Source organism: Annulohypoxylon maeteangense, assembly GCF_022496945.1.
Source record: "Annulohypoxylon maeteangense strain CBS 123835 unplaced genomic scaffold GGS22scaffold_8, whole genome shotgun sequence".
NCBI lineage: Eukaryota > Fungi > Ascomycota > Sordariomycetes > Xylariales > Hypoxylaceae > Annulohypoxylon > Annulohypoxylon maeteangense.
In genome coordinates this window covers 1,011,248-1,035,751 of record NW_025953255.1, presented here as the reverse complement: position 1 = coordinate 1,035,751, position 24,504 = coordinate 1,011,248, and the positions used below count along the sequence as shown (strand labels likewise).

Sequence of the window (24,504 nt, the reverse complement as noted above, 5' to 3'; positions counted from 1 at the left end):
GTCTCAAAGGTACCACTACCTGCACTGCATTACATGCAGCAGACACTACTCTACGTGAGTTGACGTGGCTACCTGCCTACGGCATATTGCAGAAGTCGTCTATTATATCGATTGCATATATTCATTAAACATTAATAGGAAAAGTCCTTCGATCCAACCTCGAGTATAGCTTGGTTGTAGATCTAGGTTGATGTACTGTACGCAGGCATGGAATTCTTCTAGTCTTTCTACCTTCACCGCTCTCTACCAGGTTTAGGTGAGTGCTAGCCCACATCAGGTACCTAGGCGGGTAAGTACTAGTACAATAGGTACTGAACTTGGATTCTGAACTCGGATTGCATTCGATATATGACATCTCCCAATGCACCCACGTACATAGCTTGGCTGCACGAAAGTGTACAATAAAGGACATTGTAAGGTACACATCAGATTTGATGCCTACTACCTAGGTACTACTAAGTCGGTAGGTACCTAGGTAGGTCGTATGGAAGACAATGATGGATGCCTTAGGTAGGAAGCCTCAAGTCCCGGGTTATAGAAGCCGTCGGTGTAGGTAGGTACCCAGAGGTAGGTAGGCAAAGACGAATAGTACGTGTAAGTGCCCTGAAGAAAAAAAATTGTTCTAAGCAGCATTGAAATTTTATTTGAGGAACGGCGCCCAACAACTTCTATTTTTTTTTCCCTGCTACCTCTTAGCACACAGTCTTTGGAGGGGAACACTGACAGGGTTGTGCCTTCCCCCACTTCGCCTCTCCCACCAGACTAGTCCAGAGTCTCTCTGCCCTCTCTCATCAAATTCCCCATTACTATAGACCAACTTTACTTTCACCACTACAACTTCTCCTTCGCTTTTTCCTCTTTCGCCGTTGGACTTAATCCCAGTTCAACTCTTTCTTCGTATCAACCAATTCCATCATCATAACCACGCACTCGTTGTAACTTTAGCACTATCTGCAAGTTCTTCAAGTTGCTGACCTGTGATTTCAAGCGTCCATCTATACGCATAACCTCACTTTAATCAATACCTAACTTTTTTTTTATTTCTTCCCCGACTCGAATTTTTTTTCGCCGTCCACCGTCGACTTTCAAGTCCCCCAATCAGATATCGACGCGTCCACTTACGAGTCTATCATCACCTTTAACTTCCGCGACGGAAATATCAGCAATGGCGGAACCTATTAAGAATCGCCGTGCAGAGGTTCCTGCTCCGTATGTGCTACCAACACTACTTCCTCTCAGTTCAGCTGTATCTTGTAAGAGCACAGATATCTAATTTCTCTCCGCAGCACTCCGCAGAACACACCTGCCAGCAATGCTCCCATCTCTTCTCATGCCCAACAACCGGGCGTTGCTAGCATCAAAGAGGGTAAGTCGATGAGCACAAGGTCCTAATTCTATGCCTATTTCATATGGTACTCTTACTAACCTCATCTACGATATAGAGGATCTTGATCGCGCCGCTGCCGCGTCCATCTTTGCCCAGAACCCACGACTAGTTCAGATGATCCAAGGCCGGCTTGGCTCTCTGGTCGGTCGCTCTTCCGGCTACATAGAGTCGTTGCCCCAGCATGTTCGCCGCCGTGTTGCTGGCTTGAAGGGTATTCAGAAGGATCACTCGAAACTCGAGGCTGAGTTCCAAGAAGAGGTCCTCCAGCTCGAGAAGAAGTATTTCGCCAAGTTTACCCCCCTTTACGAGACACGCGCCGCGATTGTCAACGGGAAGGAAGAGCCTACCGATGATCAAGTCAAGGCCGGTGAAGAAGATAATGAGGATGACGAAGACAAGCCCGAGGTGAAGAAGGAGGCGACCGACGAGGCGGCCGCCGAAGCTACCGAGCTCGTTAAAGGCATTCCGGAATTCTGGTTGTCGGCGATGAAGAACCAAATTTCGCTTGCCGAAATGATTACTGACCGTGATGAGGCCGCTCTCCGCTTCCTTACTGACATTCGAATGGAGTATCTTGACAAGCCGGGATTCCGCTTAATTTTCGAATTCGCCGAAAATGAGTTCTTCACCAACAAGACCATCACCAAAACGTATTTCTATCAGAATGAGAGTGGTTACGGTGGCGATTTCATCTATGACCATGCTGAGGGCGATAAGATCAACTGGAAAGAAGGCCAGGATCTCACCGTTCGTATCGAAAGCAAGAAGCAAAGGAACAAGAGTAAGTGAATTCAAGGTGGATCTTTAGACGCCCCTTACTAACTTAAATAGACACCAAGCAAACTCGTATCGTCAAGAAGACAGTTCCTACCGAGTCATTCTTCAACTTCTTCTCGCCCCCTAAGGCACCCACTGATGACGATGACGACGCTGCTTCGGATATCGAGGAGCGCCTAGAGCTAGATTACCAACTTGGCGAGGATATCAAGGAGAAGTTGATTCCCCGAGCCATCGATTGGTTCACTGGTGAAGCCTTAGCTTTCGAGGAGCTCGATGACATCGAGGAGCCCTTCGATGATGACGAAGACGATGAAGACGACGACCTTAGTGAAGACCGTGATGACGACGAGGAAGAATCTGATGATGATGTTAGTTGACCACTTCTCTCACCAACCCCTTAGAGGATGCATGGCTAACTATAATACAGGATGATGGTGCGAAGCCGAAGCAGGAGGCGCAAGAATGCAAGCAAAGTTAAATACGTCCTCGCCCGGTAATGCTTTTTACTTAATTCACGTCACGGATCCTGTTCGGGGGGAAGGTAAGGTTGAGTTATGACAGTCTCATCCTTTTTCAAGCCCTTCTGTCGTTCTATCAGCCAGGGCAATTCTCATATTGCGAATTTGCCGACGCTCTACAGAGGTGATACAGCACATGGTCTTTGAATTGAAGTGCAAAATAGACTGGCCACTCCCATTAGGCTCTAGGTTGCTTTCGCGGAATCTCGTTCTGTATTGATTGATAATTCTCTTCATTGTTTTCCTCCAGCATACGGCTGGTCTGGAGTAGTTGGTTGGTAGGGCAGGTGGCAGCATATCATGAACAGAGACATTGGAGGTGGGCCCCAAAAGGCAGACTTCATGCTGGCACCAGGAAAGGGGGGAAGGTAAAGTGGCAGGCTCGTCAATAATGCATTCAGACAGAGAGAATCACATGAAGTTGACGGAAGTTTGCGACTCGCATATATGTACATCGTACGTTGCATAAGGACTTGATTTTACTATCCCCTGCATAGGAAAACTCCACGCTACGCTATGCACATTCAGAAGTGGTGAACATAGAGATGTAGGACACCTTGCTGACCAGGCCATTTTCTATCCCGCAATGCAACGCAACTCGTGACTTACATACATATCTGCGAAGTATGTAAGTCCTCAAATTTTCAAGGACGGAATTGTTGACACTCAATTCACCATCTAGTACCTTGATTAGACAGATATAGACAATTCCATACATATCTGTTTACTAATTTAACATCGGGAGACTTTTAAGTTTTAAGGCTATGGAATTAAATTCCGCCCCATGGCACCAAGTTAACCAAGTTAACCATATGCCCGTACGATCCGTGAGTCACGGCAGGGTTACTGTAGCAATGTCCGATGACGGGATCTGACTATGAAAATATCCTTTTTTTTTCAAAGACCGTTCAGAGTTCTAGTGTGTCGTGGCACCGAATAAACCGAATAATAAAAAGCTGGGTCACTTAACTAGCATAAGGAAAATATTACGTGAACCGATAGGCTGATGTGGATGTGGACTTAGGGGGTAAGAGGGGGATTGGGTGATTGTTATAGCGAATCACAAGTGCGCTAACCAGAATCAAGGTATAACACTTAAACCATAAGTAAACCAAAGCGATCCAAAGCTAGCAAAACAGCAAAAAGTTTTCCCGAACTTGAGCTCTGAGTCAATTTACAACTCCGTTCGGCTATATATTCATAATTATCCCTCTTCAATTTCTCGGTCTAAACATTTTATAGTATCTTGTGAATTAGAAATTTAGAATTGAAATCATGGCTGAAGCACGGAACATATTGAGGACGGCCGACCATGAACTGCCCCATCACTTGGAGGTCTCGACCTCGCCATCAGCTACAACTTTTCATTCCCCGCTATCGAGCTTTGGCGGGGCACTCCCCCAGCGAAGTCAACCCAAGCAGCTCAAGCCCTTCAACACACAGGACATAAAGATACTCTTACTTGAGAACGTCAATCAGAGCGGAAGAGACATCTTGACTGGCCAGGGCTATCAAGTTGAATTTCACAAGAGCTCATTACCCGAGGATCAACTAATTGAGAAGATCCGGTGAGTATTTTCACCTTTTTTAAGCATAGCTAGCTATGCCGGGCTCTGATTATGAATCGCAGAGATGTCCACGTCATTGGCATTCGATCCAAGACCAAATTAAATGAAAGGGTCCTCCGCGAGGCCAAGAACCTATTGGTAATTGGCTGCTTCTGCATTGGCACCAATCAGGTAGATTTGGAATACGCAGCTCATCATGGTATTGCCGTCTTCAACTCGCCTTTTGCGAACTCTCGTAGTGTGGCCGAGCTTGTCATTGCAGAAATCATTACTCTGGCTCGCCAGCTAGGTGATCGTTCCAATGAGATGCACAGGGGCACCTGGAATAAGGTGAGCAACAAGTGCTGGGAAATTCGTGGCAAGACCCTCGGTATGTGCGACATTCAACTAGACCTGCGTTTACACCTAATTCAGGGGGTAACACTGACTGTATCGAAGGAATCGTTGGATATGGACACATTGGCTCGCAATTGTCTGTGCTCGCAGAAGCTATGGGGATGTCAGTTATATACTACGATGTCGTGAGCTTGATGGCATTGGGTACGGCCCGACAGGTGCCAACGTTAGAGGCTCTCCTGACCGAAGCTGACTTCGTCACCTTACATGTGCCTGAGCTACCCGAAACTAAAAACATGATTTCTGCCGCGCAGCTCGAACATATGAAGGATGGCTCGTATCTCATCAATGCCAGCCGCGGAACCGTAGTTGACATTCCGGCTCTCATCAACGCGATGCGTGGTGGTAAGATCGCCGGAGCTGCATTGGATGTCTATCCGGGCGAGCCGCGCGCAAACGGTGATTATTTTGTCAATAGCCTTAACGGGTGGGAGGAAGATCTTCGCAGTCTGAACAACATCATTCTTACCCCGCACATCGGTGGCAGCACCGAAGAGGCTCAGAGGGCGATTGGTATCGAAGGTATGGAAATCCCTAATGCGATGCCTCGGAATTCGCCAATTAACGTAAACCCCATCTAGTCAGCGACGCTCTGGTTCGATACATTAACCTAGGCATTACTTTGGGCAGCGTCAATATGCCCGAAGTAAACATGCGTTCATTGACGCTGGATGAGCCTAACCACGCACGAGTAAGAAATTTTCAGCCGCTCGAAAACTCCGTAACCATCTCTAATTCGTCGCAGGTCATCTACATCCATAATAACGTGCCGGGTGTTCTTCGCAAGGGTTAGTAAAGTGATCTTACGCATAGTCACATTGGATACTTACACCTTAGCAGTCAACGAAATTCTCGGCAACCATAACGTCGATAAGCAGATCAGCGATAGTAGGGGCGACGTAAGTTTTCCGATATTCGACTGGTTGTTGATTGTTTCAAATTAACATTTATCTGCAGCTCGCCTATCTCATGGCCGATGTCAGCGACGTCCAGACCAGCGATCTTAAAGAAATTTCCGACTCGCTTGAGGTGCTCGGCTGTAAGTACCAGCTCACGTCCCCCCAATTTCCTAATCTCGAAATGTACGAGCTAACACATATTTCATAGCTCGCATTATGACACGCGTGCTTTACTAGGTTAAATCCGTAGATGAAGTAGTGAGTAGGCGACGGTGGATGAGGCAAATAGCAACCCTCTAGGAACTGGAACGAAGGGAAAGGCGTTCAACCAGATGGAAACAGACATCTTGCATGATGGGTATAAAAATTCAACTTTAATTCAACCAAAAAGGATACCCGGGAAAAATCGCATGAGCACCTAGGTAGGCATGGTTAGAAAAGGGGTGGCGCGAGGTTCAACATGAAAACTGCCCACTGTAGAATAGGTTAAGCATCGTTTTTGATAACATGAAATTGGCTCGGACTCCCCCTTTTTGTGTGTAGGAGTCGAGAATTTATTAGTATAATTATATCGTTATTACCGAGCATCATGGAATGCCGAATGCCTTTATTAGGTATGTATTAATATGTGTGTGTGTTAAGCGCGATTTTATTATGTAGTTATTTCGGCTCTGTTCCTGATGGGGAGCTATATCACGCTACGTGAGCAAGATGAATAATGGCATACAGGTACACCAAGCCTCAAAGCTCGTAATTCTTGGAGTCGTCATTGTATCTAGGCAATATTATTCAACTCATTCTCGCGTCGAAGTTCGCAAGCTTGTTACCTACTTATGTTGATCATGTAGATCTGCGTATAGGGAAAGGAGAGGTTGTGGATTAACGAGCTATGAAACAAACATCGGCCCTGTAGAATACAATGTAGGCCCTGACCGGTCTGTCTGATTTCCTGTGTTTTTCCTATGTGAGTTAGGCGTTGGAGATCCGGGGAAGGGGGTTGGTTGCTACTATGTAAAAGTCGGATTTCTATGCATCGGGTCCGGGCTGACTTCCCCTGTAAATACGCCCGGACGGTTTGTGATTCCAGGATGATCGAATGATCGATTAGATATCTGCTTCTGAAGATGATTCAGAAACATCGATTGTCACTCCGATTGTACTGTTTACTTGTACACTCTTCGTATTACTCCAGCTGCAGAACTGAAAGAAGAAAACGAGGGAGGAAAGTTTAACTGACGTGACACAGCGGCCACTTATGTACATGGCTTGACGTCGGCGGGAGAAACCTTGAGTCTTTTATGTACCTAGGTAGGTAAGTGCTGAGACCGTTACCTATTTTATTAAACGGTCAAGGATTAAAGTATAAAGTATATACGTACATATGACATGGAAGTTACTTGAGAAGGAGTAGTAAGGAGAAGGAGCAGGGAGGATGAGTCCCGTAGATCGAAACACCGGGTGCACCTACAACTTCCCGAGCGTTTTATTTCCAAGTTCTCACCTACCAACCTTCCAAGTACATATTTTGAGGTAACAGCTCTATATTATTGACTTTGGATAGGCGTAAAGATTGAGACTGGCACGTCTGCTTTGGAGAAATCCAAATGTCTAAGTAACATCAAATTGCATCATATTTCAGTGCCTACCTAGTACTTATGTGTATGTTGTAATCCCACATCCGGCATCACGAAGTACTGTGATGTATGCAGGTACATTGCTCGAATACACCCACGACAGAAGCTGATTTGATCAAATTAAGCTGCCACAACAGCACATCAACGAAAATGAGAAAATGGACCTGCAGATTGGCTGCTTTGTAACCGGTAGAGCGCACACACACTTCTGCAAGAAAAAGGAGCTAGATTCCTAGGTTAGGAGCTGGAGGTTGAGTAAGAAGAGGGTACATTTAATCGTGACGACGGAGAAAGGAGGAAAAAAAGTAGATTGTACATCATTTTAACATGCGGAGCACACCGCCTACTAAAGTACTGCATAGTACATAATAGCAAACACACAATTAAGTTGGTTTAGTTTTTGGTTTCGTACCCGAACAAGGCAAGCCCGTCCCATGAAGCAGAGGTCCATCAAAAAAAGTGAAAGAATTATAAATGGCTGGAGTATGTGGAGGTCTCTTTTTTAACGGAACCCCCCTGTTTCTTGACATTGTACTAATCTGTAATAGGAAACGCCCTCCCCTTTATTCCCTACCTCCCCTAAATCTCAATCATTGAAAGGCTGGATTACAGGCTCACCACTGATCCAAGTACAGCTGTAGTGGATGGTGGACATGTCATAATCGCTAAGATATTGCATTGTGCATTACAACGGTACACAATATCACAACGCGAACACTGAAACTGGCCATCACACTTTTTTTTTCTTTAGTTGTGGGCAAGCATATCAACATCTTCTCCGTTGAACGGCCTGCTTCATCTAGGTCAACTTAGCTCAACTTTGCTACTCTGGGTCCCGTTCCTCTTTATTTATAGGCTTATACCTATAGGTACCAGTCTAGTGGCTATAGGATTCGATTAGATAGTACTTACCTCACCGTTTGTCGTTTGTGTCCGCCCAATTCGAACCCTCGAAACCTCAAAACCACAAACCTCGGCCGACCGACACGAATGCCTTGTGCTATCGCTCTCCCCTAATAAATATACTGCCATCATAACGTCTCTTGCGACACGAACAACCCAACTATTTCTTTTTAAACTTGCACCGACCTGACATCAGCCTCTCATGTCGCATAGCTACGATGTCGGTACGAGAGTTTGGCAGCCAGATGTCACCGAGGGCTGGGTGGCATCTGAGGTTGTCAAGAAGACAGTAGATGGTGATAAGGTCACTTTGGTCTTCAAGTTAGAGAATGAAGAGGTATGTCAATATGCGAAACTATATCGAAGTTGTTTCTTCGTCGGCGTCTTGGAGCTATGGCTGACCGCTCATCTCCACCTCTAGACCAAAACGATAACGCTCTCTGCGGAGGCTTTGCAAAATTCTAACGACACCACGTTACCCCCGTTAATGAACCCTGCCATGTTAGAAGCCAGTGACGATTTAACGAATCTATCTCACTTGAACGAACCTGCAGGTACTCATAACCCTACCAACATTTACGAGTCTACACCCAGCTCCGATCACTGACCGATCTATTCATATAGTGCTTCAAGCAATCCGTCTTCGATATGCGCAGAAGGAAATCTACACATACAGTGGTATAGTGTTGATAGCCACAAATCCCTTTGCTCGAGTCGATTCTCTCTATGTCCCGGGCATGGTCCAAGTATATGCTGGCAGGCAGAGGGAGACGCAAGCCCCCCATCTGTTTGCCATCGCCGAGGAGGCGTTCATGTGAATACATTCTGATGCTCGCCATCCAAGTCCCTATATCGCTAACCTAAACATTTAGGAAAATGATAAAAGATGGGAGGAATCAAACTGTCGTCGTATCGGGAGAGTCTGGTGCGGGAAAGACAGTTAGTGCGAAGTACATCATGAGGTATTTTGCTACAAGAGAATCGCCAGATAATCCGGGGAGCCGATCTAAGAAAGGTGCCGATGCTATGAGCGAGACGGAAGAGCAAATTTTGGCGACCAATCCTATCATGGAAGCATTTGGTAACGCCAAAACCACCCGAAACGACAACTCTTCGCGATTTGGAAAGTACATAGAAATCATGTTCGACAGCAAGACAAACATTATTGGTGCTAGGATTCGGACGTACCTCCTCGAACGGTCACGACTTGTGTTCCAGCCCCTAAAAGAAAGGAATTACCACATTTTCTACCAATTTTTGGCCGGAGCGACAGATAAAGAGCGACAGGATCTAACCCTCTTGCCGGTAGAGCAGTTTGATTACCTTAACCAGGGAAACTCGCCTACTATCGATGGGGTAGACGATAAAGCCGAATTCTTAGCTACCAAGAGCTCCCTCAAGACTATCGGTGTCGACGAGACTCAGCAGTCGGGTATCTTCAATCTTCTAGCTGGTCTACTGCACCTGGGCAACGTTAAAATCGGTGCCTCCAGAACCGACAGCGTCCTAGCTCCCACGGAGACCTCTTTAGAGCGTGCTTGTGCTATCCTCGGAATCGATAATGTAAATTTCGCCAAGTGGATTGTCAAAAAACAACTGGTTACCCGTGGCGAGAAGATCGTTTCAAACTTGACACAGCAGCAGGCTCTCGTCGTACGAGACTCTGTTGCTAAATATATTTATTCAAGTCTTTTTGATTGGCTGGTGGAGGTCATCAATAGGAGTCTTGCAACTGACGAGGTTTTGAGCCGTGTCTCCTCCTTCATCGGTGTCCTTGATATTTACGGTTTCGAGCATTTTGCCAAGAACTCTTTCGAGCAGTTTTGCATCAACTACGCCAATGAAAAACTACAGCAGCAGTTTAACTCTCACGTGTTTAGGCTGGAACAGGAAGAGTACGTGAGGGAACAGATAGACTGGAAATTCATCGAGTTCTCTGATAACCAGCCATGCATCGATTTGATTGAAGGGCGACTAGGTATTCTTTCACTTCTCGATGAAGAGTCTAGGTTACCTATGGGTGCGGACGAGCAATTCGTCACCAAGCTACACCACAACTTTTCTGGGGATAAGAACAAGTTCTACAAGAAGCCTAGGTTTGGCAAATCCTCCTTCACCGTCTGTCATTATGCCGTCGATGTCACATACGAATCGGAGGGCTTCATCGAGAAGAACAGAGATACAGTGCCCGATGAGCACATGGAAATTCTCCGTGCGACGACGAACAAATTCCTTAGCCGAGTGCTCGCCGCAGCATCCGCCGTCCGTGAGAAGGACGTCGCCTCTTCCGGCTCCGCAGTCGCCAAGCCTACGGCAGGGAGGAAGATAGGAGTTGCTGTTAACCGCAAGCCAACTCTTGGCGGCATCTTCCGTTCTTCACTTATCGAGCTTATGTCTACGATCGGAAATACCAATGTTCACTATATTCGTTGCATTAAACCTAACGAGGCCAAGGTCGCGTGGAAATTTGAAGGTCCCATGGTTCTCAGCCAACTGAGAGCCTGTGGTGTCCTCGAAACTATCCGCATTAGCTGTGCTGGTTACCCAGGACGATGGACCTACGAAGAATTTGCTCTGCGATACTACCTATTGATTCCGTCGAGCCGATGGCAGACTGAGATCAGACAGTTGGTGAAGGAGATTCTCGGCCAGGCGCTCGGTTCGCTTACCGGCACTGGAACCGACAGCTACCAACTCGGGTTGACCAAGGTCTTCTTCCGTGCTGGTATGCTTGCCCATTTGGAGAACCTCCGCCAAAGCCGTATGAGTGAGGCTGCTATCTTGATCCAGAAGAATTTGAAGGCCAAGTACTACCGCCGTAAGTATCTTGAGGCACGAGAGGCTATTGTCTGCTTCCAATCACTCGCCAGAGCTCGCGGGATCAGAGTCAAGGCTCAGGAATTGCGTACCGTCAAAGCTGCAACAACTATTCAAAGAGTATGGAAGGGGTCAAAGCAACGAAAGGCGTTCCAGCGGATCCGAAGCAGCGTTATACTGGTACAGGCCGTCGCCAAGGGTTACCTGCGGAGAAAGGAGATTATGGAAACCCGGGTTGGAAATGCTGTCATTCTCATCCAGCGCGTGTGGCGATCAAGGCGACAGGTCCAGACATGGAGAAGTTACCGCAAGAAGGTTACCTTGGTCCAAAGTCTGTGGCGTGGAAGACAGGCAAGGAAGGAGTACAAGACAATGCGCGAGGAGGCTCGCGATCTGAAGCAAATTTCCTACAAATTGGAAAACAAGGTTGTCGAACTTACGCAGTCATTGGGTACTATGAAGTCCGCGAACAAGACCCTCCAGAGCCAGGTAGAGAACTACGAAAGTCAAATCAAGTCCTGGAAGAGCCGTCACAATGCGCTCGAGACCCGGACGAAGGAGCTTCAGGCGGAAGCCAACCAAGCTGGTATTGCCGTAGCCAAGTTACAGGCCATGGAAGAAGAGATGAAGAAGCTCCAGCACAACTTCGACGAGTCTACTTCAAGCGTCAAACGCATGCAAGAGGAAGAACGGGAACTGAAGGAGTCTCTGCGAACCGCCAACGCCGAGGTGGACCGTATCAAGCGGGAGAGTACTCTCCACGAAAACGAGAAGATGACCTTGCGGGAGCAACTCGCACAAATGTCCGAGGAGCTCGAGTTGGCCAAGCGATCTGCGCCAATCAACGGAGAGATCATCAACGGCAACGGCGTTGCTCCGGTCAATGGTTTGATCAACCTAGTATCCTCCAAGAAGCCGAAGCGACGAAGCGCGGGCGCAGAACCCAGCGGAATGATGGACCGCTTCAGTGCCGCGTACAACCCCCGTCCAGTATCCATGGCTGTTACCAGCGGAGCCCACCGTCCTGGCGCTGGCTACGTTCCGGGAGTCGACACTATCGAAATGGAATTGGAGAACTTGCTTGCTGACGAGGATGGCTTGAACGATGAAGTCACCCTGGGTCTAATTAAGAATCTGAAGATCCCCTCGCCAAACACCAACCCGCCACCATCAGACAAGGAGGTTCTCTTCCCCTCTTATCTCATCAACCTCGTTACCTCGGAGATGTGGAACAATGGCTTCGTTAAGGAGTCGGAGAGGTTCCTGGCCAACGTTATGCAGTCCATCCAGCAGGAGGTTATGCACTACGAAGGAGATGATGCAATCAACCCTGGTTCCTTCTGGCTATCTAACGTGCACGAGATGCTCTCGTTCGTGTTCCTTGCTGAGGATTGGTACGAGGCTCAAAAGACAGACAATTATGAGTACGATCGTCTGCTGGAGATTGTCAAGCACGATCTTGAGAGTTTGGAATTCAACATCTATCACACTTGGATGAAGATTCTCAAGAAGAAGCTACAGAAGATGATCATCCCGGCTATCATTGAGTCTCAGTCTCTTCCCGGCTTCGTCACGAATGAAAGTAACAGATTCCTCGGCAAGCTACTGGCGACGAACTCGCAGCCTGCTTATAGCATGGATAACCTTCTAAGTCTGCTTAACAACGTCTTTAGGGCGATGAAGGCTTACTACCTGGAGGACAGCATTATTACTCAAACCGTCACCGAACTTCTCAAGTTGGTTGGCGTCACTGCCTTCAACGACCTTCTCATGCGGAGGAATTTCCTATCGTGGAAGCGTGGTCTGCAGATCAACTACAATATTACTCGAATTGAAGAGTGGTGCAAGAGCCACGATATGCCCGAAGGCACCCTACAGCTTGAACATCTCATGGTATGTTAACCCAGTCCTCGACCGGTTGATACGGCAACTAATTTTCATTATAGCAAGCTACAAAGCTCCTACAGCTTAAGAAGGCGACTCTGAACGATATCGAGATCATCCAAGACATCTGCTGGATGTAAGTATAACGAAAACGCACTTCTTTTTATCGTTGCGTGTAACTAATTCTATTTGCAGGCTCTCCCCCAACCAAATTCAGAAATTACTGAACCAGTACCTCGTCGCCGATTACGAGCAGCCCATCAATGGAGAAATCATGAAGGCCGTAGCATCGAGGGTGACGGAGAAGAGCGATGTTCTTCTGTTGGCAGCTGTCGATATGGACGACAGTGGACCGTATGAGATCGCGGAACCCCGAGCAATCACCGCCTTGGAGACGTATACGCCGTCTTGTAAGTTGAATTTTCTATCTTGCGAAAGAAGCACCACTAACCTAACATTTCAGGGCTACAAACACCCCGACTAAAGAGGTTAGCCGAGATAGTATCTGCGCAGGCCATTGCTCAACAGGAGAAGATGGAGGCCGACGAGTACGACGGTGATGGTGAACTTGCGGAGGTTGACGAAGCCGAGGTCGATATCGCGTAGAGCCGCAATATCAGAAGAAGCTTCCGGCCATTCCAAATCGGAATTGGGCGCCTCCCCTTGACAATGCCGGGATCAAGAAAACTCGGGCGGGTAGGGGTATCATGCGGGCAGGTCGATGTAGATTTAAAGCATCCGACATCACCAAGTCCCATGGACAGTAAGTAGCACTAGGGCAGCTTGCTCGGATTGGGACTCGAGCCAAGACGGGCACACAGATTTAATGGATATCAAGGCACGATTGAACTAGAAGACTCACGCGGACCATGGACGGGGGCGTTTGATGTTTGCCTTTTTTTGTCGACGACTTTTTTTAGACCGGGTCCGCGTGTGAAATGAGGAGAGTGTACTAAAAAGAGGAAGAAGATACTGTAAAGCATCTAGCTAGGTGTATGGGTTTGTACATGCGACGAAGAGACCACGCACACATAACACACAACACAGTCTTGGGGAGGTTTGGCCATTGTCTATTCTCTCCACACAACATCTGAATTACGAGATGATTCCCAGCTCGATATTCCATATTCAGTTGACATTTACATCCATAACCTGCCTTTGCGTATGTCGACTCGTGGCTTGCTATTGATGTTAGATGATGAGTGAGTGCTGCTAAGGTTTGATGGTTTGGTGGAATGCGAAATGCTATAGGTGCACGTGACCTGCGACCCGTGCCAAAATTCTGCTAAGGTTTTCACTGTGAGAACCTTGGAATTGAAAGAGGTACGTAACTTGAAAAACTTCGGACATTCAACTGTAGCGAATTAGGAAGTTGCCATTTCTATTATCGCTCTGCCCTTGACAATCGATCTATGATTTTTTAAACATTTTTCAAATCCTGGGAAATTCGATTTGTTAATCGGTTTTTCTTCTCGGAGGTTCCTGGCTCTACTCGGGTCGGAAGGGAAAGGGCCTAAACAACCCGACAAGAAAAGAAAATTGTTTTTCGTTTCTTAAAAGAGAGGAAGGAGAAGAATAATTAAAAAAGAAGGAAATAATTGAGAAGAAAAGGTAGAGAAAATGCGTACAGACCCGAACATCATCATCACGGGCACGCCCGGAGTGGGCAAGACGACGCACGCCGAGATGCTGGCCGAGAGGACGGGACTGAGGCACGTGTCGGTCAACCAGGTCGTCAAGGACAAGGGGTGCCATGAGGGCTGGGATGACACTTTCATGAGCTGGATCGTGGACGAGGATAAGGTGAGTCTGAGAACTTGACTCGGCTCTCATGTCATGAGAACGGGGAGAAATGGATAGGAAAAAGTGAGGATGAAGGCTAATCAACGGAACTCTAGCTACTAGATGCGCTTGAGGAGGATAGTGTCAAGTCTGGCGGCTGCATTATAGACTGGCACGGCTGCGAGATCTTCCCCGAGAGCTGGATCGACTTGGTCGTCGTGCTGCGGGTGGATTCTAGTACTCTTTACGATCGGTTATCCGCGAGGTAAATTCCTTCCCTCTTCCCCTTTTCCCCTTATTTTATTTGATGCTCATTGTATATCAAGGAAATACCCCGAGGCGAAGTTACAAGAGAACCTAGACTCGGAGATCATGGAGGTGCTGTTACAGGAAGCGCGGGACTCGTACGAACCGCAGATCGTGGTCGAACTCACGAGTAACTCGACGGATGAGATGGAGAGTAATGTCGACCGCATCGATGAGTGGATTAAGCAGTGGAAACGGGATCATGTGGAGGGGGGTGCGCAGTAGAGTGAGATTAAGTTAGAAAAAAAAACATGAAGCCCTTTTCTTCTCTGAGGGTGAAACGGGGGAGGGAAAAGGGAAGGGAAAGGTGCATTGGGACGGACGACGCATTCTAGGTAGTAAATGCGATGAGATACCCATGATCTTTGACTGGTGCTGAATCTCTAAAGATGTTATATGTTATAGATCTTAGAGGAATAGGTAGCAGCATCTGTAAGATGTATGATACCTTACTTACAAACTATAAGTTACCTAACTAGTATGATATTGTTTTCTCTTTTAGACAACCAATATAAACCAGACTCTCTAGTTGCCCTAGGGCTGCTACTTGATAGGTACTAGACAACTAAAGATGTATTGATAATAGGGGATTTTTAGTACGCATATAGTGCTAAACCGGCGTCTGTTTGGGGCCTATCCTGTACCAATAAGAAGCGCTGAAGAGCTGCTTAGCTACTGCAGGTGCCCGCTGTAGCGTTATAAGGTTACATGTCGCCGGGTGCGTCACACCGGAGCCTTTCATATCAATTTTCACTATTAAACCAGTGAATAAAGTCTCGACTAAGTACCTACCTAAGCAAGCAAGCAAGCAATTCACTAACAAGCCGATCAACTCACGTGTTTACTCGAGGAATTCCCTTACTACTCGTGAGATAAGGATACAAAGGGACAAACCACAAAAATGTCCAAACCCGTCCTCAACTTCATAACAGGCAACGCCAACAAGCTGCGCGAGGTCCGCGCCATCCTCGAACCCGCCGGCATCGAGGTCCGCAACCAGGCCCTCGATCTGCCCGAGATCCAGGGAACCGTCGAGGAGGTCACGACGGAGAAGTGTCGCGCTGCTGCCGCTGCTATCGCTGGCCCTGTCCTCGTCGAGGACACGTGCTTGTGCTTTGATGCGCTGAATGGGCTGCCGGGGCCTTATATGTAGGTTTTCTTTCTCTCGCTTGATGGCTTGGTCGGTTGGGTTGTTTGTCGCTGTATGTATATATCTTATCTGGTTCCTTCGACGCGGTGTTGGGTAGGGAGGGGCGAGAATAGATGAGGGAACCGGGAAGGAAATGAAAAGGGAAAGGGGCGTATATGTATAGATGTATACCGTGCTGAAAAGGGCGTGAGTAAATTGGACGAGTGCTGACACGACCGGGCGGGAAACAGAAAGTGGTTCATGCAATCCATCGGCCACACAGGTCTGAACAACCTACTCGCGGCCTACGACGACAAATCTGCGCAAGCAGTTGCGACTTTTGGCTTTTCCAAGGGACCTGGTGAGGAGGTGCTGTTGTTCCAGGGACGCACACATGTAAGTCTGACTCTGCTTTCTTGTCTCTGGATCTATAAGGATATGAAGAGAGGGAAAAGAAACAAGTATATCTGACTGACTAAAATAAAAACAGGGCAAGATAGTACCCCCAAGAGGCCCGACTACATTCGGTATGTTGCACACACACATCCATCCATACTCTACCTCCGACAGTTGGCTAACTTATCAGGCTGGGACCCGTGTTTCGAGTACGAGGGCGAGACGTAAGTTCCCCTATCTGGACCCCCTTTCACCAACCGCAGATGGATAGATACTCGACGGGAAGTATATGAATGTACTGACAAGAATAGCTACGCCGAGATGGACAAGGTCGAGAAGAACAAGATCTCGCACCGCTTCAAGGCGCTCGAGAAACTCCGGGCATGGATCGAAGGTGGCGGCATGAAGGAATAAGCAAGTGAGACATGCTCATGCTGCAGAATGTGGCGGGGATCAGTATTTCAAGACTTGATTTATTCATAGATGGGCGGACGTGATTAAAGAAAATATATATCCGTTATTAGAACTCGGCGAATAAATCCATAGACATGATGTTTCTTAAGAGATTATCAAGGTTCTAAAATACTTATGTTCAAATGTATCTCATCAACTGTTTGACGTTTACTTTACACTGCTACCCCAGACTCCCTTCGCGATCATTCTCTTACTCTCCTCAAAACGCCAATGAGTCCCAAACAGGCAAATGAGCATCGAAGCCACAAACCCAAGCGCCGGATAGTAACCAGAAAAGAATACAGGAGGCCTTCGCCACATCATTTTAAACTAAATTATCATGCGTTAGTTTAAGACACCCAATTTTAGGAATGAGAGAGTAGAAGGGGAAAGTGACATACTGAAGAACCTCAAAATGCTGATATGCCGCCAGGTACTTAGGGCCACGGCGGTAAAATTTGAGCACATCGTCCATGTGAGCGCGGGGATGATCGACCTTGCGCCCGATGTACTTGGTGATGCTTGTGGGGTCCTGGTAAGACGGGTCGAAGACCAGGAGGTTTCGGGTGCCTTTAGCTGTTCGTTCTATTCCGATGATAGTCATAGAATGGCCTTTAGTTATGTTAGAGATCCCCATTCTATGATGAAATAATAATTACTCTGTGTTTGATTTGGCTTACCTTGGTGTTGAAAGTAAAGTGGCGGCCGAGTTGTGTTGCGGACGGTGCCTCGCGTCTTGACACCAGGGCATGACGAGAAATAATTCTCGACATAGTCGTATAGTCTATGTTCGGAAGCCGTTGGCGCATCACCCTCCTTATTCTTAAGGCCTGTATACCCCCACCTAGTATTACATTAGCTACTAATTCTTTGTAACGGGAGTAGGGTTTGTATTTTTCTCCAGGGGCATGGGCAAGACATAGATAATTAAATGGGATTTGCTTACTGTATACCTAGGCTCTGGAAGAGCGTTGATGCCTAGTTAATAGCACAACAGTTAGTTATAACAAAGTTTCAAAGTGGCCAAATCCTGATAACACTCCCTCCTAAGGATGATATAAAAAGCAACTGACCTCTGGCGTTCCTATATATTTGCGGGTGCGTCTAAGGTTCCCGAGTTCTATTCTACCATCCGGATGAATACCACGATCCCAAGCATCCTCGATGAAGTCTTGGATCTGGAAGATGGTTGGAATTTCGTATCCGAAAGCTGCGGCACCTTGTGCACCCGTCCCAATGATGTACGATACTAGCATCTGGATGTTTCTGTAACCACAGAACCCACCTGTAATGCGGTCAGTCTCTGTTTACATACTGTGCACTTATGTACTTGTGCAGTTATCTACAAGTGATACATACCCTCTCTCCTTAACTTGGTGATATGCTGAGTTGCTGGATTGCAGAGATACGCGTATTGTGTCTTTGAGCTCTGCTGTATGTATTGCGCAAGGACGGGTATAGTGTCTAAGAAGTCCGTGAGCTGAAAACTCCAACAGGATATTGGGTCTTAGCAAATTAAGCGACGACGAACCTTGCGAGCTTTTGTATTTGTGCCTGGTTATCAAGCTGAAAAGCCAATCCGGCATACTCTCCTCCTTGTGGTATGTTCCGAGTTCCTTTTTCTTAACATTGTGTCAATTTTCATGTTCATCTAATAAATGGGATTGAAAGATAGGTTGACGAAAAGAAGAAAACTTACACCAAGTCTCTTAACTTGCTTGACCTGAAATCCCTCAGCAATCTGAAGCGGCAGCTGGTTTCTTGGTCTATGAGGGAGTGTCAACAAGTGTTTCCTCCAGTTATACGGAGCACCGCCCGGACCGTTGAGGGCGGCCTCGGCAGGTCCCGGGGTTGAGCTTGGCGTATGCTCGGCCGACGTCTGGAGGTAATCGCTATCCGACGTCAATTCATCGGCACTTGGCTGGGTTGATTCCTCGGAATAATCCTCGGGGAAACCATGTTGGCCATACTCGTAACCATGCATGTCGACATGGTTCTGCAGGTGGTTGAGGGGCATCATTTCGCCGCAGTCTTCAACGGGGCACTCGCAATATTCCGTGAACTCGTCTTCGTCAACTTTCTCATCAACTTTCTTTTGCGTCCCCGATCCTGATCCTAATCCCGAAAATTCCTCAAGATCCGCCTCTTCTAAACCCTCATCAGGGATGAACGGTGATTTCTCTTCTTCGCAATGTTGTATCTCTATGTGCTGCGAGGAAGGATGTTAGGGATCTCAGAAAGGGTAAGGATGTCGTAAGAATAAAGAGACTAACTACTAGCAGAGCATATTCGAAGAATTGTTTTGAGCAAAATGGGCAAGTCGCTTTGGTTGACATGAAAACAAAGGCGGCGGAGACGATCCTTTGCTCCAGAACGTTTAATTTAAGACTAGGACAAATCCGAACGGCGTTTGACCATCAACTCCAGATGTATTTAATGTATTTAGGAGTAAGGAGGCTATGCGCGCTGAGCGCATGCGTGTCGTAGCGTAGCGTAGTGTCGTATGGCTACCTGGTAGTTCGTGCGTCAGATGGGATCTAGCCGCCAAGGGTGATGATTGGCTGTCCAGTTGCTTGTTTCAACTTGAATATGTGTTTCTAGAACCTGACTACGATCTTATTCATCATTGAACATCGAATCGGTAATTGATCATACATCGGTCAACGGTGGCTATCCATAATCAGCTTCGGATTCAGGTTAGGAATCAGGTATCGATACAGGTAAGAATGGGCGTACGTACAATTCATACACCCAATGCAAGGAAACCGGGTGCGGCTCATAAGAATTATCATCGGAAACGGCTCTGAGAGGCTTTTGGAATGTGAAGAGTAACAAATTGCATTGAGTAACCCAAACAAGAATTATTGCAACATAACTTTTCATTTCTCATATTCAAATTCATTAGTACCTAGTACATTAATTATTACTATAGAACAATTCATAAATCCTAAATAAAATAATTATAGAAGTGGAAAGTAAGACCAAGTTACATACATTACAAGACAAACTTAAGCAGTAACACATGACAAGGGTTCAAACTCTTTTGTGACCCGCGTAATACCGCCTCAGTATTTACTATTTACCTAGGTACATTGGGTAACATAATGTGACCCATAATCACACTTGCTCTCTCTTAAAGGTAAACGAGGTAACAAAATTATACCTCCCATGAGATCTAATCGTTCATGAGATACCCCTTCTCTTAATATCCGAGGTAATTCCTACGTTTCTAGGAGAAATGATAGCCACCGCTCTTCATCAAGTGGCATAGCATAACAGAAGCACACACATGAGTATCTTCCTGTAACTTGTTCACATCAATTCAAAAGGCATTCCTTGATATCCCGGTCTCCCGAACTCCGATCAGTTACACAACAGTGTTCTTCAGCTTCTCCCCAACCTCCGCCACGGCAGCTCCCGCGGCAGCCACCTTTTGCTTGGCTCCCTTATCCGCTTTAGCTTTGGCCTTTTGCGAAGTCGTGTCTTTAGGCAATTCCTTGGAGAAAGGAATGAATTCGGGAGCACCTGGGAGGTACTTGCGTAGCGGCTCGGGAACTCGGAGACCCTGAAGTGATTGATTAGTATCGATATTCCTCTAGCATTCAACCGTTGATATTTTACTTACGTCCTCAGTCTGGTAGTTCTCAAGAACACAGCACAGCGCTCTCTCAGTAGCGCATAGTGTCGAATTGAGGCAGTGGACGTATTTCTTCTTGATCTCCGTCTGCTGCTTGGCACCAAACCGGATCTCGAGTGCGCGAGACTGGTAGTCTGTGCAGTTGGAGCACGAGACTAGCTCCTTGTACTCTCCCTGGAAGGGGAACCAGGCCTCCAAGTCGAATTTCTTCGCAGCAGCATTGTTCAACGCGCCTGATACGATGGCCACAACTTGGTATGGTAGGCCGAGAGACTTGTAGAACTCCTCGGAGGTGGTGAACATCTCTTCGAACATCTCCCACGACTTTTCGGGATCCGTGAGCACGAACTGCTCCACCTTCTCGAATTGATGCACGCGGAAGATACCCCAGGCATCGCGACCGTGGGAACCGGCTTCCCTTCGATAGCATGTGCTGAATCCCGCGTACTTGATGGGTAGGTCCTTGGCTATAAGCCACTCGTCGGCGTGGAAGGCAGAGATGGGCTGTTCTGAGGTGGCGATAAGGTATTTGTCGTTTTGCGCCTCGCCATCAACGACCTTGTATAACTCCTCGTCAAACTGCTCTAGCTGGGCGGTCTTCGCCATGTAATCCTTGAGCATGAACTGGGGGGTCTGCAAAGGTGTGAATCCTTTGCTGGAGAGGTATTCCAAGCCATAGTTAATTAGGGCCTGGTTGAGGAATACACCCCATTGTCGTAGGAAGTAACCTCTGTGGCCAACAACCTTGACTCCACGGTCTGGGTCGTAGCCATCCAGCCGTAGGAGAACTTCGTGATGCGAAAGCACATCCCTCTTTTCTACCTTGACGCCTTCCGGGGCCCACGTTCGCTGAACCACGTTGTTATCCTCGTTATCGTTTACGGGTACGGAGTCGTGAACGATGTTGCCGATGGTGTTGATTTTGGCTTTCAGCGCAATATCTTTCTGGGCGGCCGAGTCGAGGAGAGCTTTCTTCTCCTTGTCGAGGTCGGCTCTCTGCTGAAGTAACTCATCGGCGTTCTCCTTAGCCTAGAATTCGTTGGGGTTAGTAATTACCTAACATACGAAGTGGCGCGTTCGTAGAAAATGTCGAATATCGGTGACTCAGAAGGAATCTGACCTTTTTCTTAGCACCGATCTGCTTGTTGACATCGTTGATCTTGCTGTTTATCTGAGTCGCGGCATATTGAGCTATAATCGTGGCGGTATATTAGTTAAGAGCACCTTTGGGAATATTCGAACAGGCGACTGACTTTTTCGATGGTCCTCGAACATGGCAATGACTTCGTCGACAACCTCGACCGGGGCATATCTGCGGCGCTGAGACTCGCGGATCTTCTCAGGGTTGCCACCCCGCTCGGCGATGAAATCTTGAACGTCGAGCATGATTGCGGCAGCGGATTAATCGTTCAGATGAGGAATATTACGAGCGATTTCTCAATATACCTAGGGAGCCGGGTAAAGGAAAAGGCGTCTGTTGTCTTGATAGTTGACTGTTCTTGTTACCAGGCCAAATTTTGGTGGGGTGGTTTTTTAAAGTGGAGGGGCAGAGTCGCGGGGCATAATACGGTACGTACCATTATTTACCCCTCTAGTCCTCGTATTGGAACTTCCACCTTCGGTTTTCGAGCTGCCAGGGTATCTACATTTAAACCCCTACCCCTAAGGTTTCGTCATTCTGAGCCCCTCCAAATGTAAACACCATCTAATGTTACCTATTGAATGTTATATTCTGAATCAATTCATATCCAATGTTACTCAATCACCAATATCAAATCGCTATAAATCAAGCCAAGTCCAATGTCTATCCCATAAACAGATCCGATTGACTCCGTGACCAAACTCGAGCTTCTTAATTACCTAGTATATACAGCAAACAACCCACGACGAACACACAAGTAAAGCTCGTGTAGTCGACAATTCAACATCGACGAAGATAACAAATCCCAGCTGCCTCGACGTACCTACTCTCATAACCCTTAACGTAGTACTTAGTTAGTTTTACCTTCGACTTCTACCAATCCAGCAGTAGCCATACCGCCCTACCGACGGGCCCCCTCTTCTAATTTACTCCAACGTATCGTATCGTATCGTATTGCAATTCCTACATAGTCCTATGCCTATGAACGTGTCCCGGACAATTGGATGCCAATTGAGCTATTTACCGTACCTTGGACCAGTGCCATTACCCCGGTACCGCCCCCATCCCCTCTCGTCTCGTCCCGTACATGATATCCCGTCCTTTACATGATGACGCACTTGCCAGAGTCCGTCGCCTCGTTAGGGTTTTGGGATTTTTCGACCTGTGCGATCAGGAGCTCAAAGGCCTTGCCGACGTTCTCGTTATAGCGAGCACTAGCTTCGGTCCATGCGCAGTTGAACTCCTCGGATAGCTTGCGGCCGTCGTCCTGGCTGACCTGGCGTTGCTCCGGTCGGAGATCGCTCTTGTTGCCCACGATGACGATCGGCACCCAATCCGTACCCTATCAATCGTCGCAAAGGACGAATCAGGTTAGCCAGGTGCTAGGTACGTATGTAGGTAGGTAGGTGATTTAGGCCAGACTAGGTTGGTGGCGGTGATAGTGGCGTTTTTGGGGGAACAGGGGGTAGAGTTAGAGTGTTAGGAAGGGGGGAAAGGGATTGGGGGAGGGGTGTGACAAACCAGGTGGTTCAGAATCTTCTCGCGGATCACGCGCACCATCTCGAACGAGGGGAGCGAGGAGACCGAGTACACTAGCATGTAGCCATGGATGCCGATGAAGTGCTTCGAGTTCAGGATGCTGTACTCGTCCTATATCCACCAACGCAAGTCTCCCGTCAGCACACGATCGAAGTCTCCGATAAGCACCTTAAACATCCATAAGGCAGGTGTCAGATATTAGAAACAATTTACCTGTCCGGCCGTGTCGACAATCTCGGTAGCATAGTCTTGCCCCTTGAAACGAATGACCTTACTAAACGTGTTCTCTATGGTCGGATAGTAGCTCTCGACGAAGTGGCCATCGACGAACTGAACCGCTAGGGAGGATTTGCCTGCGATAGAAAACGTTCCAAGGATTAGCGTGTGATCCCCGAAAAGCCCGTAAGATATATATGAGATATGTTATATGTCATATCGCACGTATGCACGATCCATGGAAGCTCGCATGGAAGCTCGCATGGAATGTTCGCAAGGTACGGGAAGCGGATAGGGTAAGCATTGGCGTGCGAGGGGAACATCAATCAATATGAACATGACCGTGAACATGAACGCGAACGCGAACGTGACATTATACAACAATAGATATTAGCATTAAAGAGATTATACATACCTACGGATCGGCTGCCGACAATGGCCACCTTCCTCTGCTTGGATGGCGACGGCATGGACGCGGGGGCGCAGTTGACTAAGAAAGCGTGATATCGTAGTGCTGGGAAGTAATATTATACAAAGTAACTGTTCTTGGTGTCAGGTACACACTTTCAAATAAGCACGATAGAGTAATGCTGCTGCATAAACACGTATGTACTATAAGCAGCGGTCGGGTTCGGGAGTGGGCGTGGGCGTGGGCGTGGGGGAGGGGATTGAAAAATGTATAATAAAGGCGTCGGGTTGTATATGTCTCTGCGCGCGGTATGTGCGCAGAGGCATGTACGGTATTATTGTGTCGTGTTGTGTTGTATGTTGTAACTGGAAGGTATTGATAATTGGTGATTGTGTAAAAGGGACGGTGACGTTGATGTTGATGTTGATAGTGACAATTTAGAATAGGTAGCTCTTAATGGAAGCATGAAACATCGAAACAGTAGAACATTAAACGACGGGCGCGGGATGGTGCACACCTTTATTTTTTTAATTCCTCTTTTCCCTTCTTCTCTTCTCCTTTCTCTTAAACCTCTTGAATCAGGCAACACATTGGTGTGTGTTTATGACTTTATGACGTGCAGCAGATGTTACCCAAGATACGATACCACGCATTCGAATCAGAATCAAAGATTGAGAAGCATTTGGCCTATTATGTATGAGGTCAGAAGC

At 47.3% G+C, this 24,504-nt stretch overlaps 8 protein-coding genes across 8 annotated transcripts; 5 read left to right on the top strand and 3 right to left on the bottom strand.

Annotated features, from left to right (window-relative positions):
• The first annotated feature begins 989 nt into the window (after positions 1 to 989).
• On the top strand, positions 990 to 2,688 carry GGS22DRAFT_140833 (nucleosome assembly protein). Its single transcript, XM_047958722.1, has 5 exons — positions 990 to 1,209; positions 1,287 to 1,366; positions 1,443 to 2,168; positions 2,219 to 2,535; positions 2,595 to 2,688. Exons 1-5 carry the CDS (start codon positions 1,166 to 1,168, stop codon positions 2,643 to 2,645), a joined length of 1,218 nt encoding a protein of 405 aa, XP_047819068.1. The 5' UTR covers positions 990 to 1,165; the 3' UTR covers positions 2,646 to 2,688.
• Positions 2,689 to 3,826: 1,138 nt separating this feature from the next.
• On the top strand, positions 3,827 to 6,147 carry GGS22DRAFT_163175 (uncharacterized protein). The gene is made up of 8 exons (XM_047961322.1): positions 3,827 to 4,253; positions 4,316 to 4,623; positions 4,692 to 5,171; positions 5,231 to 5,340; positions 5,395 to 5,437; positions 5,490 to 5,548; positions 5,607 to 5,688; positions 5,757 to 6,147. Exons 1-8 carry the CDS (start codon positions 3,961 to 3,963, stop codon positions 5,783 to 5,785), a joined length of 1,404 nt encoding a protein of 467 aa, XP_047819067.1. The 5' UTR covers positions 3,827 to 3,960; the 3' UTR covers positions 5,786 to 6,147.
• A 1,653-nt stretch (positions 6,148 to 7,800) lies between these two features.
• GGS22DRAFT_163173 (putative myosin MYO2) lies at positions 7,801 to 13,933 on the top strand. Its single transcript, XM_047961321.1, has 7 exons — positions 7,801 to 8,422; positions 8,507 to 8,639; positions 8,710 to 8,899; positions 8,958 to 12,795; positions 12,849 to 12,922; positions 12,982 to 13,196; positions 13,250 to 13,933. Exons 1-7 carry the CDS (start codon positions 8,288 to 8,290, stop codon positions 13,390 to 13,392), a joined length of 4,728 nt encoding a protein of 1,575 aa, XP_047819066.1. The 5' UTR covers positions 7,801 to 8,287; the 3' UTR covers positions 13,393 to 13,933.
• Positions 13,934 to 14,121: 188 nt separating this feature from the next.
• On the top strand, positions 14,122 to 15,247 carry GGS22DRAFT_163172 (P-loop containing nucleoside triphosphate hydrolase protein). Its single transcript, XM_047961320.1, has 3 exons — positions 14,122 to 14,589; positions 14,685 to 14,833; positions 14,895 to 15,247. The coding sequence occupies exons 1-3, from the start codon at positions 14,407 to 14,409 to the stop codon at positions 15,097 to 15,099; spliced, it is 537 nt and encodes a 178-aa protein (XP_047819065.1). The 5' UTR covers positions 14,122 to 14,406; the 3' UTR covers positions 15,100 to 15,247.
• Positions 15,248 to 15,598: 351 nt separating this feature from the next.
• GGS22DRAFT_163170 (inosine triphosphatase) lies at positions 15,599 to 16,942 on the top strand. Its single transcript, XM_047961319.1, has 5 exons — positions 15,599 to 16,023; positions 16,255 to 16,399; positions 16,494 to 16,530; positions 16,590 to 16,623; positions 16,711 to 16,942. The coding sequence occupies exons 1-5, from the start codon at positions 15,776 to 15,778 to the stop codon at positions 16,811 to 16,813; spliced, it is 567 nt and encodes a 188-aa protein (XP_047819064.1). The 5' UTR covers positions 15,599 to 15,775; the 3' UTR covers positions 16,814 to 16,942.
• On the bottom strand, positions 16,943 to 19,522 carry GGS22DRAFT_163166 (DUF1671-domain-containing protein). The gene is made up of 9 exons (XM_047961318.1): positions 19,126 to 19,522; positions 18,552 to 19,061; positions 18,384 to 18,474; positions 18,212 to 18,316; positions 17,926 to 18,137; positions 17,799 to 17,830; positions 17,533 to 17,696; positions 17,254 to 17,464; positions 16,943 to 17,182 (listed from the first exon to the last, which is right to left on the bottom strand). Exons 1-9 carry the CDS (start codon positions 19,186 to 19,188, stop codon positions 17,173 to 17,175), a joined length of 1,398 nt encoding a protein of 465 aa, XP_047819063.1. The 5' UTR covers positions 19,189 to 19,522; the 3' UTR covers positions 16,943 to 17,172.
• A 368-nt stretch (positions 19,523 to 19,890) lies between these two features.
• GGS22DRAFT_163163 (seryl-tRNA synthetase) lies at positions 19,891 to 22,072 on the bottom strand. The gene is made up of 4 exons (XM_047961317.1): positions 21,743 to 22,072; positions 21,610 to 21,680; positions 20,478 to 21,518; positions 19,891 to 20,417 (listed from the first exon to the last, which is right to left on the bottom strand). Exons 1-4 carry the CDS (start codon positions 21,873 to 21,875, stop codon positions 20,220 to 20,222), a joined length of 1,443 nt encoding a protein of 480 aa, XP_047819062.1. The 5' UTR covers positions 21,876 to 22,072; the 3' UTR covers positions 19,891 to 20,219.
• A 169-nt stretch (positions 22,073 to 22,241) lies between these two features.
• On the bottom strand, positions 22,242 to 24,331 carry GGS22DRAFT_163161 (rheb small monomeric GTPase RhbA). The gene is made up of 4 exons (XM_047961316.1): positions 23,801 to 24,331; positions 23,383 to 23,522; positions 23,152 to 23,280; positions 22,242 to 22,972 (listed from the first exon to the last, which is right to left on the bottom strand). The coding sequence occupies exons 1-4, from the start codon at positions 23,853 to 23,855 to the stop codon at positions 22,733 to 22,735; spliced, it is 564 nt and encodes a 187-aa protein (XP_047819061.1). The 5' UTR covers positions 23,856 to 24,331; the 3' UTR covers positions 22,242 to 22,732.
• Between the last annotated feature and the right edge of the window lie 173 nt (positions 24,332 to 24,504).